The sequence below is a fragment of the Falco punctatus genome (assembly GCF_963210335.1).
Source record: "Falco punctatus genome assembly, chromosome: 13".
NCBI classification, from domain to species: Eukaryota; Metazoa; Chordata; class Aves; order Falconiformes; family Falconidae; genus Falco; species Falco punctatus.
In genome coordinates, this window is record NC_137593.1 from 15,809,765 (window position 1) to 15,837,255 (window position 27,491).

Here is a 27,491-nt window from a genome sequence, read left to right on the forward strand (position 1 = left end):
TCCCTTGACTGAGAAGTGTCAGAATTGATGGATAACAAGTATGTAGAGATGCAGTGTTTTAAGGAGGTATGAGGAAAGCAGCTTTATTTGGAATTCACACTCTCAGTACATTTGTAAGTAACAGATTCATACTTCCTAACGTTTGTCTCTTCTGTGCACTCCTATTGAGATGGTCATGAATAGGACTGTCAAATCCATTTCGTAGAGCAAGTAGACTTGAAAGTTGAGATATTGTGAGGATGGTGTGTGGTTTAAAATGCCTGCGTAAACATGTTCTGTAAGGATGGAGAGCTAATTGCATCGTCTGTCACTTTTCATCATCTCCACTCAGAAAGATGTACACAAGGATGTATCTATAGCTAGCTACCTAAATATCAGCCTTGTGTTACAGGGGAAATATGGTGAGAGCCAAGCAGAGCCAAAATATGTAGCTGCAGCCAGCCCAGAGTACGTGAAGCTGTGAGAAAAATGTCCCCTATGCAGTTATGTGTGTCTTACACTTTAATCTTACGGCTTCCGATCATTGGCTGGTAGCTTCTGTTAGTAGGGTAGATTGGTTGACATTGCCAAATGGTTTCTTCTTTTGCTACTTAACATGAAACCTATTGATCATCAATACTGTTAAATTTTTTTATGGAGATGCAAAATCCCGCTCTGGGAGCTTTACCTGGCACATATGTGGTAAAGTATCCACTGGCAAGTTACAGCAAGTTGATGTATTAAAATGCTGAGAGTTTGACACGATGGGTAGAGGATTAATTGTTGCTTTATTTAGTAAGACTGCATGTTTATTTGTATGTCAGGGTCCAAGCTCTATGGTCATATGGTGGGCAGATATTTACAGCTGTGTTTTTCCTTCTTGAGGCAGAAGAATCTTTTCCTATGTTTCATTTACTCTTCTGGGGTTCACAATCCCCTTCTTAAAAACTTAAGTAGATGCTTCCTTCTGTGCTGAAGCCCTAAGCTTTTCTAAACCTGTAAGGCCTCAGCGTGCAACGCTGCAGCCCTGGCCCACGCATCCACCCCTCACGACACGAGCCTGCAGGCCTGGTGTTTCCTTCAGGTGAGACGCATCAGGACAGAGTCGGTTGGGAATGTTTTGCGATGCTTTTCCGTCAGGCCAAGGATGGGGGTTTTACGTAGAACTCGCCTGCAAGTGTGCGTGAGAGAGAGGGAGAGGGGAAGGGAGAGAGACTCCCTCTTCTGGGTTAGACACTCAGGCTCAGCCTGAGCATCACCATGTCTCACATTGCTCTGGCAGCCAGTAACCGGATAACCGCTGGAACTTGCCAAAGGAGGGAAGGGGACGGGGAGCCTTCCAGGAATCCTTTGTCAGGGCTCAGGCAACGGTACAATGTCCCGAGCGCCAGGCCAAGGCGCACGCCTACCAGCGAGCCGGCGGTGCGGCCCTCGGCGGCGGCTGCAGCCGGGGAGGCCCCGCGCGGCCAACAAGTGTCAGGGACCCGCGGGCCACTCGGGCCCGCCGCCGCGGGGGGCGTGGGGCCGCCTGGCCTCCCGCCGCTCCGGCCTGCCGGGGCCCCGGGGGGCTCAAACGGGGGAGAACCCCGCGGGCCGCCCCCCGCCTCGGGGCAGGGCAGCGGGCACAGACAAAGGCCGGGGCGGGCGGGCGGCCGGGGCTCTCCCACCCCCCCCCCGCCTTGGCTTTGTTTCCCCACGGCCGAACCGGCGGCGGAAGCTGGGCAGCGGCCGGGCGGCGCGGCCCGGGGGAAGACCCCGGTCAGGGCCTCCCGCTGCCGTGTCCCCGGCCCGGGCCGAGGGGCGCCGCAGGGCTGGGCGGGGGGACCGGGAGGGGCGGGGGGAAGGGGGCCGCCCGGCGGCAGCGCATGCGCAGTCCCTCCCCCGCGCGCACCCTCCCCGCCGCACCGAGCGATAACCCTTTCAGTCAGCCGCGGGACCTGTCATTCGTGACGTCACCCGGCGGCAGCCAATGGGAGCGCGCGGCGATTGTTTGGCCGGCGGGGCCGGTGCCGCGGCCCGGAGGCGGCGCGCGGCCGCCCGCGCCCCGTCCCGTCCCGCGGCCGCGCCGCGCCGCGTGGGGCTGCCCGCCGGCCCCGCGGGAGGACGGGCCCCGCGGGGTGACCCCCCGGCCCGCCACCGCCCAGAGCGAGCCCCCGCCGAGCCCGCCCGCTGGCTGCGCCTCCCGCGCGCCCCGCCGCCGGGGCGGTGGGGCAGGGAAACTTTTTGCGGGGAGGAAAAAAAAAAAAAAAAAAGTTGTCGCCCCCCCCACCCACCCCATCTCTGTGTCTCTCTCCTCCCGCTGTCAGGTGACTTTTTAGCGTTAGAAGCTAATAACCGTGGATGCTCCGGGCATCCAGTGATGGACCCTGCTGCTCTCTCCAGGCGGAACGCGGCGCTGAGATCAGTAGACTTGGCGGGGGCTCCTCGCCGCCACCACCGCCACCCCCCCCAGAGCATGACAGGCTTCCCGGGCTTCGCCGGGCACCCCCACGCCACGGCGCCCACGCCACCGGGGGAGCACGCCGCCGAGTCCCGCCTCGGGCCGCACCCGCTCCGGCCAGAATACATGGGGCACCGCCACCATCCTCCTCCTCATCCTCCTCCTCAGCATCACCCCGCGGCCCTTAAGCTCAGCCCTGCCCCTCATCCCCACCACCACCTCCACCACCACCACCACCACTATCATCATCATCATCATCATCATCATATGGCAGGCCAAGCCGAGGTGGTCTCTAGTCAAACGGGAGCGTTTGGCCCGGCGAAGTCACCAGCAGTCCCTTACCCCGTCTCTCACCCAGCCCAGGCTCTGGCAGCAGGTAGGGACTTCTTCATACGCAGAGACCTGCCGGCCCCACTCATGCCAGGGCTGACCGAGCAGCACCCCGCTGCAAGTTCTCACCACGGACTGTTTGTCTCAACAACAGGTAGCTACCCCGGACACCATGGTCACCACCACCACTCAGAAGCTGGGAATCCCTCTCTATTCACTGGACTCCATGAGCAGCCTCCCCATGCAGCTCCAGGTGGCCATCTAAACGGACAGATAAGACTGGGGTTACCTGGAGAAATGTACGCCAGGTCTGAACATTTCACTCAAGTACCAGCCTCCAGGACAGATCCTTTTGCTGCTTCTTCGCTTCATAGCTACGGTGGCATGAATCTGAACGTGAACCTGGCTCCACACCACGGCCCGGGTGCCTTCTTTCGTTACATGAGGCAGCCCATCAAACAGGAACTCATCTGTAAGTGGATTGAGTTGGACCAGACTCCCAAAAAATTATGCTCGAAAACTTTCAGCACGATGCACGAGCTGGTGACTCATGTCACGGTGGAGCACGTTGGAGGACCCGAGCAGTCCAATCACATATGTTTCTGGGAAGAGTGTCCAAGAGAAGGGAAACCTTTCAAGGCCAAATATAAACTTGTAAATCACATCAGAGTCCACACAGGTGAAAAACCTTTCCCCTGCCCTTTCCCAGGCTGTGGCAAAGTGTTTGCCAGATCAGAGAATCTCAAAATACACAAAAGAACTCATACAGGTCAGTATGTAAAGCTCTCTTTACTCTCTCTGTGTGTTATTCAGCATACTGTTTTGCTTTATTTTGTTTTTAATGTATCCTTTGCGTTGTTATTGAATGCACGCCAAGTACTTCTGGAAAATAAATTCTCAGATTTGTTTGCTTCTTTTACCGCTTGGAGGAGGGGGGAGGATAGGAGGGGGAAAAAAGGAAGAGCGAGAACAAATCTCAGAATTCTCGTCCATATTTTTCTCTGGTTGTGCGGAGAGGCTGCTGTAATGTTTATGCGGGTAGATCTGTGTAAATATCGAGTGATATAGCTACTATTTCTGCTTATTCACACAGGCGAGGGTGGGTTGTTGGGGGTTTTTTTTGGCAATTTAAAGTAGTTGGGGAAAAAATGAAATCATTGTGCAAGCTCACAAATTAAAAGTGAACAATAGAAGTTACTACTTGTCTAGTCAGTTTTGACTGATGTCGCTGAGATGCTGCTGCTGGAACATTGTGAGAATAACACAGCTGCGACCTTTTCGTTCAACAGTTTTGTTTTGGGCAGAGGGAGTTTCAAATGTTTGATCTGAATAACATTGACATTTTTAATGAGCATTCCCTTCCAACGACTCTCTGCATTCGCAAATATGGGGAGCTGCAAGTTCTGATTCTCCTCGGGAGGGAAAAAAAAATAAAGGAGAAGAAAACTCGGTATTGTTTCGGCCTGTACGTTTTGAAATGTCATTTGCAGATCTGTTAAGCGAAACTGGGACATGTGTCAGAAACATCTGTTAGTTCTAGTTAACAGAAAATGAAGTAACTCGGTGGACGATCTTGCAAAACTACGTTTGAAATCTTCCGGCCAGGAAAGCATTTATAATTAATGAAATTGCAAGTAGAAAGTTTTCACACTTCCAGAAACAGCTTGTGAAGTTGTATTAATTAGTTTTGCAGACGGTGTTTGTAGTCTGTAGCGCTGGCCCTTTTTTTTTCTTTTTTTTTTTTTTTTTTTTTTTTTCTCTCTGAAGAAGAAGATAAGAAATAAGCCCTTTTTGGAAAATTTAATCTGTTCCAGTGTAGGGTTTTCCACCTCCCACCCCTTTCTGTACAGCCTTATGCACTGCGAGGGAAACTACATAATCCTATTGTAAGATCTGCTTACAGCCAAACGATTTTTTTCGCCTTCCAGTTCATAAAACTCCCCTTCCCCCATGCTCGGTGCAGGGCTTGACCTTCCAGGAGTTGCATTTTTACGATATAACTCGACGTGATATAATTTGCAGAACGTACACTAATTTCGTGTCGCTATCGTCTAAACATAGCACGGAGGTTTTACAGCGACCGTCACTCGTCACCTAATTATTTTTCCAGCGCTCTATGAATAGCTCGTCTGTGTGCGGGGGGGTGGGGGGGTGGGGGGGGGGCGATGGCAAAGTTGTGCTCCTCTGCTGCCTCCTCGGCCCCCTTTTTCCAGGAGAAAGGAGTATCCCCGGGTCACATAACTTGTATCCGAGCCAGCCTCTTCTCGGATCAGCACAGGTACAGCCATTAACCGGGAGAGCTCATCCCTTAATGACAGTGTTTTTCTTAAGTAAACAAACTTTTACTGCTCTTTAACGGCCTCACTGTTTGAAGTCTCTGAAGCAGAAAATGGCTAAATTCTTGGGAAAACTGACCTACATCGGAGAGGCAGGTTCAGGGCAAACGCGAGATCGGAGGTTTGCGTTTATTAAACATCATTCCGCACGTCTGTACTTTTCGCTTTAACTTTCCCGGTGATTAATTGCTGTATTGTGAAAACTCCTGCAGGGCCTTTATGGTTCCACCGTTTCTATTAAACACCCAGAAGTTGTCAAAAACGCAATGTTTCTGAAACCCTAATAGAACTCGCTACGAATTATTCATGAAGACAGTTCTAGATTCAACAGGAAAATTATTGCCTCCTCAAATATTAATGACTTCTGATTTCTCCGAGGCTGGGGAGCAAGGCAGAGGGATTTCTGGCGATCTGCGAATTTTCCGGCTTGGAGGATAAGGCCGTACGGGCGGCGGCGGCGGGACGAGCAGGACGGGCAGGGACCACTTCGCCGCCGTCTCTGTGGGCCAGGGACAATGGTGCGAGACGTGGGACGGAGCCCCTCTCCCTCCCGGGCGGCCCCCGCCGCCCCCGCGCCCCGCCAGCAGCCCCGGTGGCCGCCACCTCCGCCACCCCCCCCGCCACCCCCCCACCCCTCCCCGGAAAAGTTGGTAAATACCTTAATCCACTCCCGGAGACGGGGGATTATGCCACAATTTCCAAGCTGAGTTTCACTGAACACTTTTGCCCAGCTACAAGTGTGGGGGTAAAATGGCGGTTGAGATCCTGCGCTTCTCCATCGCCCGGGGAACTTTCTGCGTGGCTGCACCTCCGTGCTCGGGCTGCGGCAGCCAGGACCTGTAAAATGTCCTCTCCCTGCCGGGTAGGGATTTCCACGTAAGAAAACCTGCTCTCGCGAAAGGAATACTTGCAAATGGCTCGGGTGGCTCCTCTTTATTGAGGCGTTCAGAGAATGCAAACCGGGCAGCTGAGAAAATGCTGCCCTCTTCCCAGTTGAAACCTGACTGTGCGGAGGGACCTTTCAGTGGCTCTTTCGGGGGCTTAAGCGAAGTTGAACAGTTTTCAACTCTCGGGAAAGCGGGATGCGCCGCAGCCCGCTTTTACCTGAATGTAACTCACTTTGCACAAGCGGAGTGCTTATGAGGATGGCTTTCCCTGGGGTCTCCTAACTTACTGCTTGCTTGTACTACACTAATATCCTTGATTTGTTGTCTCAACTTAGATGCTGAAGGTCAAATTGTTGCCTTACGTGAAGCTGTAATTAGATTATATGCGTGCGTGTGTCTATGCATATGCACCGCTGTATGTCGACAGGATTTGGTTACAGGATCCGCATCGTTTTCTCAAAGACCTTATTTTTAACCTCTTCCCCCCTTCCCTCTAAAGCCAGGTATTTACCCATCCTCTGTGCAAACGTTAGTGGTGCAGGATGTGAGAGCTCCTCATTGATTATTACAGTGCGGAAAGGACATACTTAAAACGCGGAGTCATGAGCTTTTTCCCACCCACCTTGCATAAAGTGCATTCATGTGAAATATTTGGAATGCCTTCCTTTATGTGCCTCTGCTCGCAGCCGAGCACGAGGTGGGCTGCGTCCCTCCGAAATTTAATGGTGACGAACTGAGAGGGGGAAAACAAAAATCCCAGGAAATGCAGAAGAAAAAAAAAACACAAACAAAACCACAACCAAAACCTGGAAGCTTTTACAGATACTGGAAGTCCTTTCGACCACATATGCCATGATGGTGAACACAGTGGCTTTGTTTGCTCTCTACGTTTAAGGTTCGGCCGTGTATTTTTGTGGTATCTTCTGCGCCCTGCTACTTTTTGGGGTTTGACGGATAAGGAGGTTACTTTCATATTCGGTTGGTGCAAGACCTGGGCACTCCTTGGCGAGCAGGGTTTTGCAGTTTGCTATTATCAGCGACGATGATGTAGTCATAATTTCATCCCGAAGCTGTCTGTGGCGTGTTTCACTGAAAAGCTCTATGCTGTGTGCCATGCCTGGTCCACACGATCAGAGGTTAAACTTTCACACGACTCCAGCAACATGATTGTATTTCTATTATGCTTAACGTCACTTATCATATTACCAGACAAATTAATCCCGATTGCAATTCCTTCCATGACTGAGTAGGTTCAAATTAAAAGGGAATACTACCCTCACGACAGTGCCATGCACCGGCCTAGTCATCCTCTCGCTGAATCTCTAGCGTTTTGCCCCCCACAATCAATGTCTTTTTGAAAGATTTTGTGCCTTAACGCACGGTATCAGCAAGCCGGGGAGCGGGGAAAGGAGGGGGGGCTGCGGATCTCGCACGGGATTGTAATCAGCGCAAGAATGGAGTGGATGAGATGTGATCTAGCCAGGTTATGAATAACATTTCCACGTGCACCTGGGGGAGTGTGAGAGACTTATTTAACGTAAAAAACCTTCCTAGGGATACATCACTGACCGCTCTTTCTGCAGGACGTCGGGAGTCTGCGGGGACAGCGCACGCGAGCACTTGGCCTCTTAAGTTTTCCTTATCGCGGGGCTTTGTCTTTTGCACAGGCCCCCACGTAGATACGCAGGGCAGGGGAAGTGGGAGGAGGAGCTGCCCGGGCAGGGCGCTCCCGGTGCCGAGCCGGGCGGGCACGGAGCGGCGGCGCCGGGGGAGCTCGGTGAGGCGGGCGGGGAAGGGCAGGCCCGACGGTGCAGGGGCAGGCGGAGGCCGGAGGGGAGCTGCCCCGGGGTGAGGAGCCGTTCCGGGGCCGGAGAGAGGGACCCCGGGGGGCTGCGGGCTTGGGGGGTGCCGGGGTGAGCCGCTCCCTGCCCCGCGGCCGCTGTCGCTAATGGCTGTGCTCGCCCATTGCCTCCTGCAGGGGAGAAGCCGTTCAAATGTGAATTCGAGGGCTGTGACAGACGCTTCGCCAACAGCAGCGACAGGAAGAAGCACTCGCACGTCCACACCAGCGACAAGCCCTACAACTGCAAAGTGAGAGGCTGCGACAAGTCTTACACCCACCCCAGCTCCCTGAGAAAACACATGAAAGTGCACTGCAAATCCCCTCCTCCCAGCTCTGGCTACGAGTCCTCCACGCCCTCCTTGGTGTCCCCCTCCTCGGACTCCGGCCGAGAGCCCCCCGCCTCCTGTTCCCACGCCGAGCCCTCCGCGCCCGCGCAGCCCGCCGCCAACCTGAGCGAATGGTACGTGTGTCAGGCCGCGGGGCTCCGAGGCCCCCCCGCGCCCCCCGCCGCCCCCCCGCCGCCGCGCCCCCCCAGCGAGCCCCGGCCCCGCTGCTAGTGTGGGCGGCGGCGGGGGCCCTCGCTCGGCCGGGGCTGGGGGCGCTGCGCCGGGCGCGGGGAGGCCGGGCGGGCGGGTAGGGCAGGCGTGGGGCCGGGGAGGGACGCGCCGCGCAGCGCACGGGTGGCCGGCGGCGGGCCCCAGCCCGCGCCCCCGGCACGGCGCACACCGGAGGCTGCTCCCCTCGGCCGGGGTGCTGCCGCCCCCTCCCGCCGCGCCGCACACCCCTCTCTGCCCGTCTTGCTCCAGTCTGTTTACAAGCCCGCTGATTTGCATCCCCGTCCCTTCCCTCCCTTTCCCCTCCCAGAAGGACCAGAGTGGTTTCGTACGGAGTTTGGCTGTACAGATTCTCTCCTGTCAACAGTACTGTGTGCTGCAGTGTTCTGTTCGCCCACGTTTTCCTGTCAGTGTGTTTTTTTAAGGGAAAAAAAAATATTAAAAACCTACTATTTGTTACCAGATTGTACAAAATTAATCCATTAAATTCTTTGATTAATTAACCCGTTCGATGGACGTTTCTGTAAAGAATCTACTTCCTTCTCCCTCTTGCTGTATATAAATACGTGTATGTATATATATATATATATATATATATATATATATTTCCCCCCTCCCAGTAGTCGCTAATAAAGAAAGGCCCGGGGGGGGATGTGATGATTGACTGTCCATTTTAGCTCCCACTGGTAATGACTTCTAATACCCAAACATGCCCGTCCCCACCCCGAGCGTGGCTCCTGTTGAATCGTGGGCGCTGGGGCTCCCGGGGGGGCGGCGGGGGGGCAGAGCCCGCTCGGTGACGTCACGGCCGGGGCCGGGGCCGGGCAGCCTCCCGGCAGCGCGGGCACCTGGGGCCGCTGCTCCACGGCGTCTGCCCTGCCGGTGGTGCCGGTGATAAATGCTTGTACCTGTCCGGCAGCGCAGGTTTAGCCCCTTCACCCTGCCCCGAGCTCCCGGCCAGACCCGACACAAACCTTCACTGCTCTGGTTCAGAGAAAAAAAGAAGGAGGGGGGAAAAACCCCCAAATAAATAAACAAAACCCCTCCACTGGGGTAGCTTGAAACTGCCGAATGGTGCCGGTTTAATTACTTTAATGATGTTTAAGAATACCAGATAGTATAGGCAAATAAACAGCATGGGCTGCTGGAAGAGATTTCCATGGTTTGCTGAGTGCAGACAGAAGGCTGCTGTAGCCGCATCTTCTCGTGTCTGGTACATCACCTCTGCACCCAGGTGACTGGGGATGGTGTGTGTACAACGGTACACACACATGCGAACGCGCGAGTAAATGTATATATCTATAAATACAAAAGCGACAGGAAAATAAATAGCTGGTCAGCGGCTAAAAACACCCCCACGCCCAGCGCCTCCCCGGCTGATGCAGCTTCATTTTCCTCCCAAGGCACCAAGTAGAGGTTCCCTTCCTCACTCGCCCAAACTCGACAACTTCTGTATTCAAATACCTCGAAGAGTGACAACAGCGTGTCGCTACCGGGAATAGACGTAGGGAATTACCTAGGCGAGAGAAATGTGCGAGACAGGAGCCTAAACTAGGGAGGAATCGTGACCCTCTGCAGCCCCTGAAACTTGTGTCGTGGAAATAGAGAAGTAGAGAAGCCAGCTGCGGGCAGGGAGGATGTTTCCATCGTGTCCCGAGATCTGTTTATTCCTTTATTTCTCTATTTACGGAAGCATTTGGATGTGCAGGTTAATCACGTTTAATTTTTCATTTGCTTGTTACAGATGTCTACCCCGTTGCTCTCAAGGTAATCTAGACAGACGCAGCTGAAAGCCTGAATCTTATGCCTTAGACATCAAAGCAAGCTCGCACAAAGAAGTATTTCTTCACAACGGTGAATCTTCATGGTAAGTTAGGATTTCTATGGCAATAGGCAAGTCATACTTAAATAGTGAAAGGCGAAGTCTGGAGCCCGTCCAGTCTTTTCATTAAGGACATAATATTTACGTCTAACAGGCCCTTTTTCTTGTGTATACAAGTATATATTTTTGTTTGACGCGAACTAAATCATTTTCATTTAATTTCCGGTAAACAAAACCCACGCGAACAGGGCACTTGTTCCAGACCATAATAAAAATGGATAAGACTGTCAGGAAGAAAAGGCCCGCTTGAACCGTCGCCTCGGCTCACTTTTGTTTCTGCTTTCTGCCGGGATCAGAGAATGCGTTTGGGATTTGAGGCCGAGTTTCTAAAGGCAAGGAAATGGTTTTTAAGGGGGAAAAGAAAAGGAGAAAGGTCTAATCAAGCTCGGGTTGTTCAAAGGGCCTGATTTTGGGGTTGAAAGTGTGAGTTTTATGGTGCATCAGCATGCCACGTTAGGATCGCTATGGTAATGAGGAAAGCAATAGCAAGCGGCCTTCAAAGGAGGCACACTCCATTTGAGACAGTCTATTAAGATACATTTTCACTGACCTTTGGTTTCATGCTAGCTTAATACACTCAATCTGCTCCCCGCTAGAGATATACTTCCTCCACCTCATGCGCTTCGGAGGAGCTGGGGCTCGCTGGGCTTCACCCTCCCCCCGAGGCCGGCTCCACTCCGCCGTTGTGGCCCCGCTCTCCTTGCCCCCAACGTCAGGGGCTGCCAGCCAGGCTCGGGGTGAGCTCCCGGCCCCTCTCCCCAGCATTTCTGACCAGCTCCCAGCAGCAAAGCCCGGCCACGCCGCCCGAGACGTGCTCCGCTCACCTCCCCCCTGCCCAGCCCTCGCAGGGGGTGATAGGATGGGGACGGAGGAGACCCCCCCCTCCTCGGGCCGCCTCGGCCCCAGGGAGTAGGTGTGCGGGTGGAGGTTCCCCTAGGAAAGCGGGGCGCGGGCCGGGGAAGTTGCCCGTGCCCCCCGTCGCACCCACCCGGCCCGCCCGGAGCTGCGCGGCAGCGAGCAGAGGCTCCGCGGTGCGGGGGAACTTGACACCCGCACGGCCGGGGCCATGGGCGCTGGGCCATGGGCCCAGGAAAGTTAGAAGTCCATGTTCCAGTAATTGTCTTGTTGTTTATTTTATCCAAGTACCCTGGTGAATAGGGGAAAAATAAACATGATGAAAAAAAATTCAAACAGTTGAGTCGTCTTTAGTGCCAGCCCTTGTGGTTGAATAAAAAGGATGGTCCAATTTCTATTGAGCTGAGAAATCTTTGAAGTGGGAGTTATTATCTGAGAAATTCCTGCTCGTCGTCCTAACAACGCTGATGAAACGTAAAAGGTTCTTTGTCAGCGATTTGTTCTCCTCTCTGTCAAACTCACCCAGCCCGTTAGCTTTAAACCGTTTCTAAAGAGATAAAATCAAACTTTTAAAGATAACTTTAGGGGCCCAGAGGGTGCAGAAAATACCAAACTATCGAATCCTGTGTATAGACATACATCTGGATATATGTGGCTGTGTCTGTGTGAAACTCTGTGTACAGATCTCCATAGATGTCTGTATGACCTTACTGTTCGAAAGTTGAAATGATGTCCATTTTTTTGCATTTTATCCTCTGAACTTTTCCGTCTAATAAATTATTCCTACACATATGCTGCACAGAATACGATTCTTGGGAGAAGGCAGAAACGTTGGGTTTCATTAACACCAGTATGTGACCAACAAACGTTTTCTTTCCAGTAGAGTGAAAGCAAGAGCATAGACATAAGAGTGAAGGCTTTGATCATTTTAACAGTCCGAATACCTATTAAGCATGTATATACTGCAATGTATCGAAGTTGTTAACGCATTCAAAGCGATGGCTTCCATATGCTCTCATGTTTTATTGTCCGTAAGTGTAAAGATAGTAAAATTGCATCCCTTTCGTATCTTCATTTTATAAACATCACGGTGTATACTGAAATGATTCCCCGATCGAGCTTTATTTAGTAGTTTCTCATTGGAGATCATGCAATGCTCTGTTCCTGACGCCAATTCCTTGAAGTTGTAACTCATCAGTGTACTTCTGTTTTAGTTGCTACAGAATGATCTGAGCCCAATCCTGCCATGCTAAGCAACCCCATTAATTTAATGGGACTTTTCCTGAGTAAAGACCGAGTCAAACTGCAGTGGAGTGGGTATTTTATTATTCTTAATAACAATAATTTTGGAGCTTGTCATATTTATGGGAAAATCTACCACATCCCTTGTGAACTGTACAGAGAAGAAGCCTCTGAAAACGTAGCTCGCAAAAAAAACATTTGCAATGTTGATATGCTGTATCTCTTTCCAGACTTCTTATATTCCGTATTTTCCTTCATCACACGTTTGATAACGAAGGAACGTTCTGTTGTGTGTTTGAACATACTATTTATTTTTAATATTTGGATTTTTTTACAATAAATATTTATAAACGTTTCAATTCTATGGTTATTTTTACAAATGTGCACTTTTAAAATATGTGTTTGTACTGATGATACCGAGCCATTCCTAAAACACTGTGTAATCAACCTTGTCTTTCTGTTGGTTTTTATATTAGTTGAAAAAAAATTTCCCCAAACCGGTGTACTATTAATGTGGTGTACAATCAAGTACTAACGCGTGTTTTTTCTTGGTCTTTAACCTCTTTTAATGTTAATCGTTTTAGGTTGGCGTTTGCATTAAAAGAACAAAACAAAACACTTCTTTGGCTTCATTTCTGAGATAACGTTTTTCAGATCGGAGGTTTTAAATGAATTGTGCTTCAAATATTGGCGGAGGTGCAGACTGTGAAAACAGAGCCCGGTGTCACCCCAGTGGAGCCTTATCCCTTTGTCGTCCCCCCCGGTTACCCCTGCAGTGGCACCCTGCCCCCCCCCCCAGGCAGTGTGCCGTCCTGGGGTCACTCACACCCCGGGTACCGGAGAGGGTTTCCAGCCGAAAGGCTGCTTCTCCCCCCTGCCCCCAAGGAGTTATTGTTTGAGCAGGGCGGGTGAGGGATGAAACTGTTTGTTTGAAGAATTCCCCCCCCCCCCAAATGAGTCCTTGTCACAGTGACACTTTTCCTAAGGTTCCTGGGAGGATTTAGAGCGGTTTACTTCTTTTTAAGAGGGAAATGCATTCGTCAGCTAAAGTAATCTGAAGGTAAGCCTTCTTCGCCTTGCTTGCTCCCCTAACCGATTGTAATACGTTGCAGGGTTTCGCAGCTCCCGAACATACCCGGAGTTTTTTTCTTCGCGTGACTTTTTAAACCTCAGCTTTGCGATTTAGAGGGATGCAGCGGCCCTGGGCGCAGAGATGGTCCTAACCCCGGCGGGCGCAGCGCGCATGCGCGCTGCCGTGACTCCTTTTAAAAAAGGAAAACTTGAAAGAAGTTGCCTAACACAGAGAGATGACAAAAAGTTGGCTTTGGCTGGTAGGAATATTGTCAAAAAAGAATACATTTTATTACGGAAAGAGAGAGAGAGAGAGAAAGAAAATAATTAAAGAAAGAAAAGAATTCGAGAAAAAGAACCGAAGGAAAACATTTTCGCTGGTCTGTAAAAGACAAAAAAATGGCCCATAAAGGAAAGGAGGGCTAACAGTACATGCTAATTAAAGAATACAATTCTATGGTCTATAATGATTGAGCGAAGACATGTACTTATTACACTTGACTGTCAACAAGGGAAGGAATGTCCCCTCAGACAACATGGTGAGAGACGTGTGGGCATTATTAGTGGTCCTTTTATAGACATTGCCTTTTCTTTCTCAATGCTGACAAACCATTTTGGAGGGAACCATCCCCTGTTGCTTCCTATCATCGATCCCCATGCAAGCCCCTGCATTGTGCAAGTGCATTAATTAAAGACCATTCATTTAACAAAAGAACATTGTAAGTTCAGGAAAGGAAGATTAGAAATATGAATCAGTAACTGAGACCCGTTTCCACCGCCTTATCGGAGGAAGCGGAGGGGAAGGACGTGCAGCGTGCGGTTAAACCCACCTCACCTCCCCAGCCTGAGCTCCCCCCCCCCCCCCCCCCCCCCCCAGCTCGGCCACCATTTAGGCTCTTTGGGACAGAAAACCTGAAATGGATTACAACTGGGGGTAAAAAAAACAAAAACAAACAAACAAAAAAGATTGTTGTCAAGTGTCTGATATGTCGGATTGCTCAGCCCTCCCCTGCCCCCCGCCAGCCTGCCCGCTCCCAGGGCCCGCAGCGCCCCGCACAGCCGCCGCTTCCCGGGGCCGGACCCCCCTCTCCCCGGGAGCCACTGCGTCCAGGGCTGGTGTGCGTCTGTACACACAGCCCCACGCACATTTGTTATGTCAACGGGTTTTTCCAGCTGCGCGTAGAGGCACAGACACACAGACGTGCGCTCATCCCTCCCCATCCCTTCGCTGCCTAGATTTTTCCAGTCCGAAGGAAAAAACAGCTGGTCCCCCAAAGCCGGTCGCGACACGGGCGTGACTTGTCGTGAGAAGGTAGAAGGAGAGAGTAGGGATGCGGAGGTTATGCGGGAGTGGGGGAAGGAGAGAAGTCGGATTCCCAGTATCACCCACATGACTTGCTAAGCGGCTCCAGCTTCTCTAAAACCTCTGGGCCATATGTTAGTTTATTTACACCCTTTGTCTTTTCGTGTGTCGCCTGGTGAAAGAATATTCCTGGGATATAAATGAAAGTAAGCTAGGGTAAACAAACAAGGGGAGCGCCTGCTTAAGGGATATGTAACATTTCTGAGATCTCAACAGAGCACGTCGTTCCCATGGTTATAATGGGGCCAGGATAGCAATTAAAGCTTTTAGTTAAAAACCCCAGATTTTTAATGCTGAATGACACATTGACTCCATTTTCTGACGGATGATTTAGAGTTTTTGCAGGATTACACTAGGGGAGGAGAAGGAGGGAGGACGACAAAAGTCACCGCAAAACCAACTCTTTAACAGTATTAAAAAAAAAAAGAAAAAAGCGCCATAACAGATTAAGGTGTTCCTAATGATGGCAAGAGCTCAGAAAAACCTCTGCAGCTTTCCCATGAGGCTGAATATGTTCCAGCTTCTGCATTTGGAGCTACCCAGCTCCCAGGCGAGGACCGCGCTGGCTTGCCTGGATTAGGCGACGAGACCCCGCGGCTTCGGGCACCAGCTCCCGCGCTTGGAAATCCGCGCATCAGTTTCATCTCCCTGTTCTCCAACCGCGGCGTCAACCCCATGGCCGGGCTAGAGCACGCCGGGCTACGAGGAAACCTTTTTCTTAAAATACACAGGACGCCCTAACAAATGGGCTGATTATTTTTTTTTTTTCTTTTCCCCCAAGTCAATGTTACGCAGAGGATCGGCTCATCACTGCTGCAAAGCCTGCCTGCAGGTCACTGCGCTGCTGTGCGCCCCCAGGGGCAGCCCCCCCAGGGTGCCGGGGAGCGCCCGGGGAACGGGAGCCGGGCTGAGCCGTGCGGGGCTGCGCTGCCCCCCCCGGGACGGGGACCCCCCCCCAGGCCTGCTCTGGGTCCCTCCTGCCCTCGCCCTGACTAGCTGCCGCTCCTGGGGGTACCTGCTCCAGCCCACCCTGAAAGCCAGACAAAAGCGCGGATCCCCCCCTTTCCCTTCCCCTCCACCCAGCTGTTTTGGGAAGACACACACACACACACACAAATTTATTCTCCAACTTTTGACTAGTCACTGCTGGATTAAATTATCCTCTGCCCTGGGGGGGGGCAATAGTGAAGCAATAGTAGCTCCTTGCTCCACCGCCTGCTCCTGCGAGCGGCTGGGAAACAGGGTGCATCTGAACTTGGGCAGAACTGGGCTGCCCTCCCACAGCCCTCCTTCCCTCGTCCCCCCGGGGCCGGGGGTGGCCGGGCTGGGAGTCCCGGAGGGGGGGAGTCCGAGGGAGGTTTCAAGGAGGGAGGTTTTGTTCTCCCTACCTGAGGACAGATTAATCCTCGCATATACTTGATAAAGATGAAGATCTTGCTGGGAGGACGGGGCGGAGGGAATGGGTGGGAAAAGAAAGAAGGAGTCACTGGATTGTTATTGTCTAGAAAACAGGCCACCTTTAAAAACCTGTTGTAGAAATACAGAGACTCCTTTAAGTGTGAAATATCATTTCATTGTAAATAGTCAAAAAAGAGTCGGTAATCCAACTTCCGGAAACTGTTCTGAATTATTTCAGCAGACTCTTTTAAAAGAGGATTAGCAGGGCTTTAGGGGAAAAATCCTTCTGTTTTATTCAATCTCTGATTTTATGTTATAATTACTAGATGTAAAGACTCGCGAATTAGTATGCAGGCGTCGTTCAGACATTATGCAGGTGCTATTCTAATCATTCAGCTTTTTAATTAAGGAACGAGGTAAGAAAACAGAATCATAAAAACACTTTTGTGAGAGCTGAGAAAATCGTGAGCGACTGCATGAATAAAGCCTTTATACCTTATCCTGACAGGTCAGACACCAATTGCCTGACTTACGACCTTTTCTTGCTGAAACAATGGTTAACAGCTTTCTCACCTTGTTCCCATTATAGCTTTTATTCTCGCGGAGAATTTATGGAAATGGCCCTAAAATGCTTACACTAAAGAGGGATGCAAAAAGGTATTGCAATTTTAATTGGTGCGTGTCCCGTACAAAGATACTTTCATTCGGGTCGTTCGGGAACGGAGAGTCTCAGCCCGGCACGAGGGTTTGGGTAGACCGAAACGGTTTAAAGCATAAAATTCTCCTCCAGGAGAGGAGGGGACACAAACAAACAAAAAACCCACCCAAAGTTGTCGGAATGCCCGGGCAGCCGCCGCGGCTGGGACGGCGCCGGCTCCCCTTTGTTCAACGCATCAGAAGGCATCGTGCTCCTTGATCCCGCGATGCAAACTTAAAGCCTTTGTGGGGCTTTGTTATTATTATTTAATTTCTTTCCCTCGCCTTCCTCCTCTCCCCTCCTCTCCACCCTCCCCACGCCTGCCACTACTGCATCACGTGTATTAACATATGAATGAAACAACCAGAGCCAATGCACTTAAGGTAATACCTATGCTCCGTTCTCGCCTGATTATCTTTTTATAGAAAGTTACATTAACTAATGACATTTACATAAATATGAATAATTAGCAAGGTGAGTAATTCTGCTCCGGCGGGGGAAGGCGGAGTAGAGAAGTGCCTGAGACTTGCGCCCAATTTTCGGCGCAGCAGACCTGGGCGCTGCTCGCCCTGGCACCGGGCAGGAGGCGCGGAGTCGTCTGCGGGGAGGAGGGGAACTGTCACATTTATATTGTTGTCTCTCTCTCTCCCTCCCCCCTCCCTTAATGTGAAACTTTTCTCTTGTGCCCCTCTTTTATCTCCCCTCCAGACCTCCAGTTCTGAGCAGAGTTCAGTGGCTGTAAATGATAGGTTCCCAAAAGCATCAATCCGCGCTCCTCTAGTACTTGGCCGAGAACAATGCAAGTATTAGGATATCAGCAGCACTCGAAATGATCACGCGTTAAATTATTTTGCTTTCACGGATGAGGGGGCTTTTTTCCAATGTAAATCAAGCGCTTTAGTTATTAAGTCTGAACACTAATCTCCAACAACCTTTACATAATGTGGCAGAATGTGCCACACCACTTCGCACCTGCACTCTGAATAGAGCCGCCTTTTCAATGTAAGACACGCTTGTTGCCCCTGGGCTCCAAAGGAGTTGTGTGAATAAGTCAAGCTTTTTGAATACCCCTACTCGCTTTCTCTTCCTCCTTTGATCACAGAAAATGTCTTCTAATTTGTCCTTTTTCATTGTAACAACGTTTTCAAGTCTCTTTTTATTTTCCAAACCACATATTTATAAAGAACATAAATCGCCCCAGAAAACAAAAGTTCTTTCCTCGCCAACTGGCCGAGTAGCCTATGATCACTTTGTTATTCACAAGGAGAAGGGGAAAACAAGGTTCTCGCAAAGACTGTTGCTTCTCGAGTTTGTCCTAAACAAACGTTTAACTTTGGGACGGGATGCGGGGGGGGGGAGAAACGTGTTTGTTCCCTTCCAAAATAAGGGCAGACCCATTTGACTTGGGGATCTGCTGGCGGTTCTCTCCAGGCTGGTGGCCAGCTGCGCGTCCACCTTCTGGGTACCGGCGCTAAATGGCGTGGCAGAGGGCAGGAGGGACCGCTATCTCTCCTTGCCCACTGGAGTGGCTGCAGCCTCCGCCTGCTTCCTGAGCCCACCAGACAGCTCGGGGCGAAGCCAGCTGTAGCGAGCGGGTCCACACGCATTAATTCTTAGCTGAGCCGCCTACTTTAACGACCTTCGAGGATAATGAACTCTAATTTATAAATCCGCGCAAGATGTCAAAGTTAATAGGGAGCGGAACCGCTGCAAAAAACCGCCGGGCTCCCTCCCCCCACCCGCCACCCCCGAGCCCCCGAGCCCGGTTTTCCGCCTCGGAGCCGGACAGCGGCCGCCCCGCCGCCCAGTGCGCGGTGCCCGGCCCGGCTGCTCCGGGCTGCCCTGCCACCTCCGCAGCCCGCACCAGCTTCAGGGACAGAGGCTGGAGCCCAGCAGGGATCCCACCTCCTGCCTCCGCCTCGGCCACGTCTCAGACATTTCCGAGGTGTTTTGCCCGAGTGTCTACTAAGGAGCAGTAGGTTAATGGCATTTTAGTTGTTGGTCTCTCTGCAGGCTGAGCCCAGCCTAGGAGTTTCTCACTCCTCCTTCTCACAGACGGGTTTCCGGACGACTCTAACATCCCTATTCATTAGCACGTTAATCAAGGCTGTAATCCCAGCGAAGAGGTGCCCGTGCATTCCTGCTGCAGCTAAAACCGCCTCTCGAGCGCGCACCTATGCGCAGCGCCCGCTCCCCCCTCCGACTGGCTGCCTCCACCGAGAGGCTATTTTCTTACATTACCGTAGGCTCCGGGTAGGAAAACTAACAAACCCTCCTAATACAGTTTAAAACACTTTGATGTCTTGCCAAGAAACACGCTTCCTTCAAGAGACAAGTCAACATTTGTTTTTCACATTAAATGGCGTTTAGTTGCCACTGAAAAAATGATGCTGAAGGACTACTTTTTAATTCGATGTATAACAACCGCGGGGGTCTAAGAAAAAATAACGGTGAAAGCTATAGACACAAATAACTAAATTACCAAAACGTTAGTATATCTCCTAGGTTCATTAATATGTAACAGACTCCCCAGTTAATCTCCAAAAGCCAGTGTTCCCCCTCTAAAATAGCACTCTGGGACGAATTGTACAGGAGATCAATCACTGCTAATGCAGTAAGGTTTACTGCAAGGGGGGAAAAAGCTATTTACACCTTCAAATAGAAGCTTTTGAGATTTAAGAGTAAGGGTCATACATCACCAAGAATAAATGATTATGAATTGGTAAACGCGCCCTCCAGCCATTAGCTATGCGACGCGATTTATCATTTCTGGGTGTTTTTCTTTTTAAAATCATCTGGCCGTTTGAAAAGAAAAGCATGACGGAGAAAAAAAACACCGCGGGAAAGTTTGTTTTTGCATATACTATAAGTCATCAAAACATGGCTATTCAGAAATAAACGGGGTCACTTATGAACTGCTTAACGAGAGACAATAAAACCCTTCCATAGTACACTTTTATGACGAAGGGATCGGTGGGCGCCTCCGGCCGCTTCTGCCTTTTTTCCTCTTTTCGTGGCAAGTTACAAATCCGCAAGCCTTGTAAGAAATCATTTACGCCCTAAAAATGAGTTGCCAATGTCTTTCCGTCGCCTGACATACTCTGAACTTAAATGACAAAGGACGTTTTGCCAGTTTTCAACGATTGCCAGCCGTTAGCCAAGATGCTCAGGAACAGCCGTGCGAGAACTGGACGGGGAGGACTTGCCCCGGCAGCAGGCGTGGGGTAGCAGGACAGGGAACCTCTCGTTCCTTGTCGCCATTAGAAAAAAACAGAGACGAGGGCTAGTTTGAGTTGAAAACCTTGCAACCCAGGTCGGTGGAAGCCGGCTCAGCCCCTCTGGCGATATTTGGAGAGCTTTTTTGCTTGTGTGGCGCAAGTCGTTGGCTTCTTTTTTTTTTTTTTGATTATTATTATTGAAATCGCTTTGCAATGCCAAGTAAACCTTTTTCCACTTAGACTGTGCTCAGGGCGGTGGGTATGTTGCTCGTCAAATTAAATAATCTATAATAAAACACATACTTCAGAGCTGGGAAAGAATGACAGCGTGCTGTCGAAGGGCGGGGGGAGGATGGCTGGCGGCACCCGGTCCCGGCTGCTGGGGGGGCCGGGGTGGCTGTTCCCAGCGCCGGGCAGCGCTACCTCCCGGCCCCGGCTTGGGGCTGGCACCCGGACCTGCCGTCGGGGGTGCCAGCCAGGACAGCCGTGGGGGCGGGGGGAGGCATGAAAAATGGGGTTCTGGGGGGCGAGTCACCTGCCACCGCCTCGAAATCTCTTTCGCCCCACAAAGAACGGAGCGTGACAGGCCGGAGGCTGGCGGTGGGCAGGGGAGAGCGGCGAGGGGCGCCCCGCTGGAGCACCTCTCTGGACGTGGCCCTCAGAAACGCTGAAGCCAGGGCAGCCCCTTCAGGCCTCTCGGGGGAGGCATGTTCGGGACCTCCGCTCGGAAGGGCCTCCGGGGAAAATATAAAGTTCCCTAAACTGTTACGTCCCGCTGCCCCGATACGTCGGGTTTCAATTGTGACAAGTGCCTGTTTTCTTAGGGTAAGAGATTTAATATGTCTGGTGAAAGGGTCTGTGGCAGTGAGGCTCACAGCAGGTAACCAACTCTGCTAGGGGGCTTTTTAGTCCCACTTCTAACGCTCCTAATATATTTGCAAGATTTGGGAATAAAGCGACTTGCTTCTAGACTCGAGGAAGAGCTGAGATTTCTGGTTTGTTTTACAAGCTCGTTACAGGCACATTTGGCCAAAGGGCACTGTTTTATGTAAAGACAAAGACACAGAGCCCGTTCTGGGGAATGCGGGGCTTTTACAAAACTCTGCTCCGTGGCTTATTGTCTACTGGGTGGCTTGGGGGGGGTGGTGGGTGGGCGCCGGGGAAGCCAGGCAGTTGCACGCGATGGGTTTGCTGACCCTGTGGGTACCTTGTTGGAGGCACCTGGAGACATTTGTCAGGCGATGCTGTCCCCTCTCGGTTTCTGGGCGTCTCCCCGCTCTCCACGGTAAGCAGCGAGGCGCTCCTGCGCCAGCCACGGAGAGCCGCGGAGCAGCGAGCGGAGGGGGCGGGCGGAGGGGTCGCAGGACCCCCCTCCGGGGAGCCGCCCCGTGCCCCTCGCCCACCAGACCGCTGGCGACCTCGCCGTGGACTGCCCCGGGGCGTGCGCAGGCGTGAGGAGCGGGCAGGCTGCGGGAACCTCCGCCGGGTCCCGCGGGCAGGGGGCGCGGGGGGGGGGGGTGGGCAGCGGGCGGGCTGGCAGCTGCCCGGGCCTTCCCGCACCCCGGCCCCGCGCAGCCCCTTCCGCACGTGTACGCGCAAAGAGGTGCCTCCTGCCCCTTCTACCCCCCGAGCTGAAGAGTGGTAATAAACTCGTAATTCCCCTTTGTCACGGGAGAGCGACGGAAGGGGGGGGGGGGAGGGGAGGCGGCTGGCGCTGCTCCTCGCCTCCCCGGGGTCCCCACAGGAAGGTCCACTTCTTGGTCCACCAGAGAGGACTGGAGTGCAAGGCGTTTTCTTCAGAAACCGTCTTTGCCTTGAGAAGCCTATTTCACAAAGCAGAGGAAGGAAAAAAATAGTATTCTGAGATGATCTAGTTCTTTGGAACAGATGAGATTGTTTCCTTGAATATCTAATGTTGCAATTCCAGTTCGAAGTATACCCATTTCCTCTTTATTACATCATTCTGCATTTTATTTCTATGATTTTATGTTTTACTGCTCTTCCTGCGAAAGTCTATCTTTTCAGCGTTATAGAAAGTCTCTGAAGATCCATAAGATTATTATTTATCTGACTTTCTGTGTCTCCGAGTGCTGTATACATTATATAATTGCTTTAAAATGTTTTCATAAATTACATTCAGAAATGTGTCATAGTAAATTACCTTTGTAATAAAATGTAAAAAATGCAAATGGCTGTTGTCTTTATTACGTTTTAAACCATTGGTTTATCTGCACTATTTCACTTGTCAGTTGCACAATATGTTGTATAAAGGGAAAGCACAGTTTGATAACAGATAGATGGAACCTCGTGTGTAATCTAGCAGGCACGTACAGTTTGGGTCATTTCCTTATCTCCCGCAGAAAAGACATTATCCCCCTCATATTTACATACTTTTCAATATTTGTCAAACAATCATGAATTATAAATTAATGAAATGTTTGACAGTCTTCAGAGATCAGACTAATGAAGACATTTACCTTTTTGGTGATTTGGATTCTCATCTTTGTAAGTTTAATGACATTTAGACTCTCACGGTTTATTAGGCTTTATTAGATTTGTCCTTCACTCCTGCTGTCATTCAGATGTCTCTGCATAAACATCACCTGCTTCAGGTACGAGAACAAATCGACTTCTTCCAGCAAGGCTCCGAAGCAGCAGCGCCACCACGCCTGGGCGCGGAGGGGCGCGGGGTTGCCCTGGCCCGGTGCCCGCAGGCCGTTGGCCGCCCCGTCGGGGCTGGCAGCCCGCGCCCCGGCCGCCCCCCGCGGCTGGGAGCCGTTACGGGCCCTCCCCAGGCAGGAGGCCGGTGTGGTCGGTCCCGCCGCAGCCCGGGCAGCGGGCGCACGGGGCCACGCGGCGCACACGCACCCGCGGGGCCCCGTTGGCCAGGCCGCGCCGAGCGCCCGGGGTGGGCGGCCGCCCCCTGCCCGGCCTTCCCTCTGCTGGTGCCGGCCGGGCCCCGCTCGACGCCGCGCCCCGCAGTCGCGCTGACGGATGGTGCCGGCCGCCCCAACCCCATTAGGCGGCAGAAATCAAGCTGCCCCCCGAGAGGTCGGCTCTCGCCCCCCTCCACCTTTGCCTGGAGAGGCGCGTGCGAAACCCCGCCGGCCAGACCTGGCGCCATCTTCCTGGGAACAAAGACCCGGGGCTCCCCCAGCCTCGCCGCCCTGTAATCGAGTTTCCTAATTGCATTACCCCGCTCGCAAATGTCGGGAGCATGTGTTGGGGCACGGTGCGACCCCCTCCCCCCCGCCCGCCTTGCCTCCCCGGGGGCCGCACGGAGACCCGCCGTACCTCGACGCCCGGCGCACCCGGCCCGCCCGGCTCCGCTCGCCAGGGCGGCCCCGGGAGCGGGGAGCGGGCAGGCGGGGACGGGCGCTGCCTCGCAGCCTTTGCACTTCATCAAATATAGATCAGGTCTAAGCCTCGCGCTACGAACCTCGAACATTGTTTGCAGAGACTTCCAAATATTTCCAAACAACGCTTTTTTAAAACACAATGGAGAGTTATTAAAGCGCTTGTTGGTAAAGTGAGCATGTGTTCTGCAATCATCAAAAATTGATATGTACCGCCGGTAAAGTAATTATGCATCATCCTGAGGATACGAGAACAGTACATTGTTAATCCACTTGCACACCCGTTGACTTGCAGCATCAGGCTGCAAATAGCTTAATTAAGTCATACACGTGGAATATAACCATATTGTTACATTGCATTATGCACACTATATCTCAATTTATTGGGACAATTAATGCTAGTGATAGACCTCGGGCAAAAAATATTAACCGCAAAGCACTAAAGTTGCGTTCTGGTGACATTTGCAGTACGGGGAGTAAACACTGAAACAAGGCGCAACCTTCCGAGAGCTGCGAGGGCTTCGGAGGCTGCCCCTGCCCCCTGGCCCGCCCCCAGCAGGGGCTTCGGCCAGCCCGAGGGACAGATCTCCGCAACTCCCCGCTCCTCAGCTGAGTCCTGACTTGCGAAAACACCCCGAGAGCCAAACCCGCTCACTGCTCTTGGCTGCAGGGCTGGACGGGAGCTCCGGGATCGGTCCTCAGAGGGTGTGAAGTCCAGAGCACAGGGGCTGGGAGCCAGAGCCAGTGTCCCCGCAGGGCTGAGGAAGGGTGACATACCGGGGCGGGACGTGAACACCAGCGTTTCACGAACAGCCTGGAGATGGGAGGACACATCAGCCCGTCTAGTAGCGGGCACACTCGTGAACGGGACCACATGTCGGTATTTCGCACAGGGGAGCGGCGAGGCTGCGGCTCGGGACGCGACCCCGGCGCGGCTGCGGGCCCGCCGTGCCCGAGCGGGGCAGAGCCGTCCCGGTGCGCCCGGATTCCGGCTGACACGGGGCACAACGAATGAAGCGTCGGTAGCGCCCAGCCAGCGGCCAGGCTGGGGACACCCACCCCGGCCGGCAGCCCTCAGCACCCCCGCCTGGGGCCAGTCTGCCCCCTCGCCGCCCCAGACCGCGGTGCCCCCCCAGGTTCCCCCCGAGGGAGCGAGGCTAGCGGTGCCCGCAGCACCACGCCCCCCCGAGGGATCTCCAAGCGCTCTGCACAGAGCCGGGGATAAGCCGGCTCTGGGAGAGACGGGGGGACCTGCCCCACGCAGGGCACAGTGCCGGGGGGACAGTGCCAGGGGCAGCTGGGGGGGGAGAGCAGCGGGGCTCTGCCCTGCCAGCCTGCTTCCCGGGTCATTCGTGTCAGCAAGGCGCAGGTACGCTTCTGGAGCATGCGGCTGGGACGCACTCCTTTGCCGCCTGACTTACCCCCTTTTCTGCAAAACCATTCAGAATCGGTATTATTTTCTGGGGAACAAAATATTACCAAACCAAAACCAAAACCTCTTTGTTCGACCGATCTAACTGCCTTCTCCAAATTTTCTAAACGCCCTTCGATGGTGCGCTATCATTCCCATCCGGACGAAGTCTCGTGAAGTTTCCCCAGTGTGCCCTTTGGGGATGCAAAGGGCGATTTCCCACCTCGCGAGGTCTTCGCTTTAACGGATTTCTCAAGCGTTTGGGGAAAAAGGCATCCGGAAGGTACCCGGGATTCCCCCAGACGTCTCTCCTGCCCACGTCGAGGTGACCCGTTAAGGGCAGCCCCGGGCGCAGGCAGGAACGCGGGTTAGACCCGTGCGCTGGGCAGCAGCAGGGGCTGCAGCAGGGCAGGGGGTGCCAGGTGGAACACGCGTGTTCGCTTCCACCCCGCTGGCCGACACTCCTCAGCCCCCTACACACACGAGTAGGGGGTGGTCCCGAGCTGTTCTTTTTTTTTGTAGTTTCCCCCGCCAGGTCCTTTTTACTCTTACTTCAGCGCTTCTCGCAAGTTGCTGCCCCAGCGGGGGAAACGACTCCAGACTGGTTTCTGGACTCCAGACTGGTTTCTGCTCCCGACCACTGGGCAGGGCTGGTACCGCGGGCATCCCGGCAGCGCCTGTCGGGGAACCAGCCCCGGGCACGGGGGTCATTAGGCGTTAAGAAACTGCGCAGTAAATTTGCTCTTTGAAAGGTGACTGTGCCCGGTGCGCGACTCCGCGCTCGTATAGACGCGCAAACACACGCTGCTTCCTCCGCTCTGTGCCTGGCTTTCCGCAGGGTTGCGCGTTATTCTCCTTCCATTTCGTTTAATCGTTTACAACTTGAACCCAATGTTAGACCGTAAATCCCCACCACCCTCGGGAAACAGCCAGCTTGTGGGGATCCCCTTCTCTCCTCGGCTCCCTGGGGCTGTCTGCAGCATCCCCCGCCCGCAGGCTGGACCCCGGGCAGGACCCTCCCCCCCCACCCCGATGCGCGGGTAGCACATGCCGCCCCCACGGTAGGACGCGCAGGCTCCCTGCGCAGATGCGCGCACCGGCCGCCGCGCTACCTGAGGCTGCGCCCCCCGCCCGCGGGTCTGCCCGCACCAGGAGGGCTCCCGGCGCCGGGGCACAGGTGGCCTCGGGCATCGGGGCGACTCTGGCGACCCAGGGCCGCGGGGGAGGGAACGGCCGTGCGCCCGGTCCGGCCTCTCCGTGCGCGACCTGCGCGGCCGGGCCCGGGGGCAGAGCCGGGGGGGGACTGGATCCGGCCCGTCGGGTCTCGGCCCCGCTGCGCTGGGAGCAGAGGTGCGGGGGGGAGGTTTATTCCGGGGTTAGGCACTTGCGGAGTGGCTGCAGCCCCCCTCCCGCAGGGCGCCGCGGACACTTGTTTTGCTGGACGGGAATGACTGTGGCAGAAGGGGCAAGAGGCTAGGGGAGCCCGGGCGGGGCGGGCAGGGCGCTCTGATCCCGCACTTTGCAAACCACCCTCCCTTCTGCGCAGCCGGCGCTGCCATCTCTCCCCCACCAGCGGCATTAAAGCTCCGTCCTGTTACCAAAGCAGGTGGACGCATTCCCGAATCCAGGTTTAGGCGCCAGATTTCTGCCCTCGCTTACAGCCAGGACAACTTTCTGGAAGCTTATGGCAGTGTCCGAGTGCCACTGAAATCACAAGAATTGCAAAGGTTTTTACCCCAGAAGAAAATGGAATTTACTAGCCGGTTTGGGGCTGTTTATGGATATTTCCTAACAACAAACAAAACCCACGGCGAATTCGACGCCCTGCCCCACAGAGCCCCTAGTCTCGGGTGTTTATTATTGTTGTTATTATTATTAATCGCTGTCATTATTTAGATCTATTTATTACCCAGGAGAAGGACGGGAGCTGATTCACAGCACAGCCTTCGGTTGCAATCCCTGCAGTCCTTTCGACTTGTCCTTTCTGGTTACGGCCGGGAAGCCCTCCCTGGGGACGAGGGATGAGGTGCTGGTAAATTAAAAAGTAACACCTTGCCTAGGGGCTTTGAGATGCCGTGTCTTTTTTAAAACCAAGACCAACAAAATCTGCCTTGTCCCTGTTCCAGAGGCGGAAAGAAAAAAGGGTCGTGACACATGAATTGTGAAAGTTTTGTTTATTTGTTTGTTGAGGGTTTGGTTGGTTTTTTTTTTTTTTTTTTTTTTTTTTTTTTTTGGGGGGGGGGGGGCATGACACATGACAAAGCAGGATAAACATGAACAAAGCTAAAAGCCTGAAGGACTGTAACTTCAGTGGATAGGTTCGAAGCAGGCAGACTCTGGCTACCTTTGGCCATCTGGCTGGTTTAAGCTTTTGCCCCCATGCTGTATGATTTTAGCTTAAAATCTCTTCCGTTGCAGTGCCGCTTTTATTGAATTCATCAAAAGCAAACTTTCCCCGAGTTTTTTTTTTTTTTTTTTTTTAAGAAGGGCTAAAATAATAAGTCGACCACTGTGACATTCTCTGGGCTTAGGCCATTTTTCATAACGCAGCTGATACGCTTTTGTGCAGCTAAGGCGACCAAACAGATGAATAACGAGAAAAGTCTCTCGAAAACTAAAGCTTCCAGCT

General features: G+C 52.9%; 1 protein-coding gene across 7 annotated transcripts; it reads left to right on the top strand.

The window, feature by feature from the left end:
- LOC308072788 (zinc finger protein ZIC 4-like) lies at positions 1 to 27,136 on the top strand. 7 transcript variants are annotated; one of them, XR_013931790.1, is made up of 5 exons: positions 1 to 5,947; positions 7,951 to 8,063; positions 8,147 to 8,275; positions 10,114 to 10,236; positions 10,440 to 27,136. XR_013931790.1 is itself a non-coding variant. In XM_080410147.1 (2 exons), the coding sequence occupies exons 1-2, from the start codon at positions 1,949 to 1,951 to the stop codon at positions 8,370 to 8,372; spliced, it is 1,992 nt and encodes a 663-aa protein (XP_080266273.1). In that variant the 5' UTR covers positions 1 to 1,948; the 3' UTR covers positions 8,373 to 10,107. The 7 variants fall into 7 exon arrangements, 1 of the variants encoding a protein (XP_080266273.1); XR_013931793.1 differs by having other exon boundaries at positions 1 to 2,795; positions 2,904 to 5,947; positions 10,114 to 27,136; XR_013931788.1 differs by having other exon boundaries at positions 1 to 5,961; positions 10,114 to 27,136.
- Positions 27,137 to 27,491: the final 355 nt, after the last annotated feature.

Bases quoted from the DNA above. Each gene is read 5' to 3' on its own strand.
- LOC308072788 (XM_080410147.1), top strand. From the start codon at position 1,949: ATGGGAGCGCGCGGCGATTGTTTGGCCGGCGGGGCCGGTGCCGCGGCC. The intron at 3,519-7,950 runs GTCAGTATGTAA...TGCCTCCTGCAG, and splicing joins ACACAAAAGAACTCATACAG to GGGAGAAGCCGTTCAAATGT.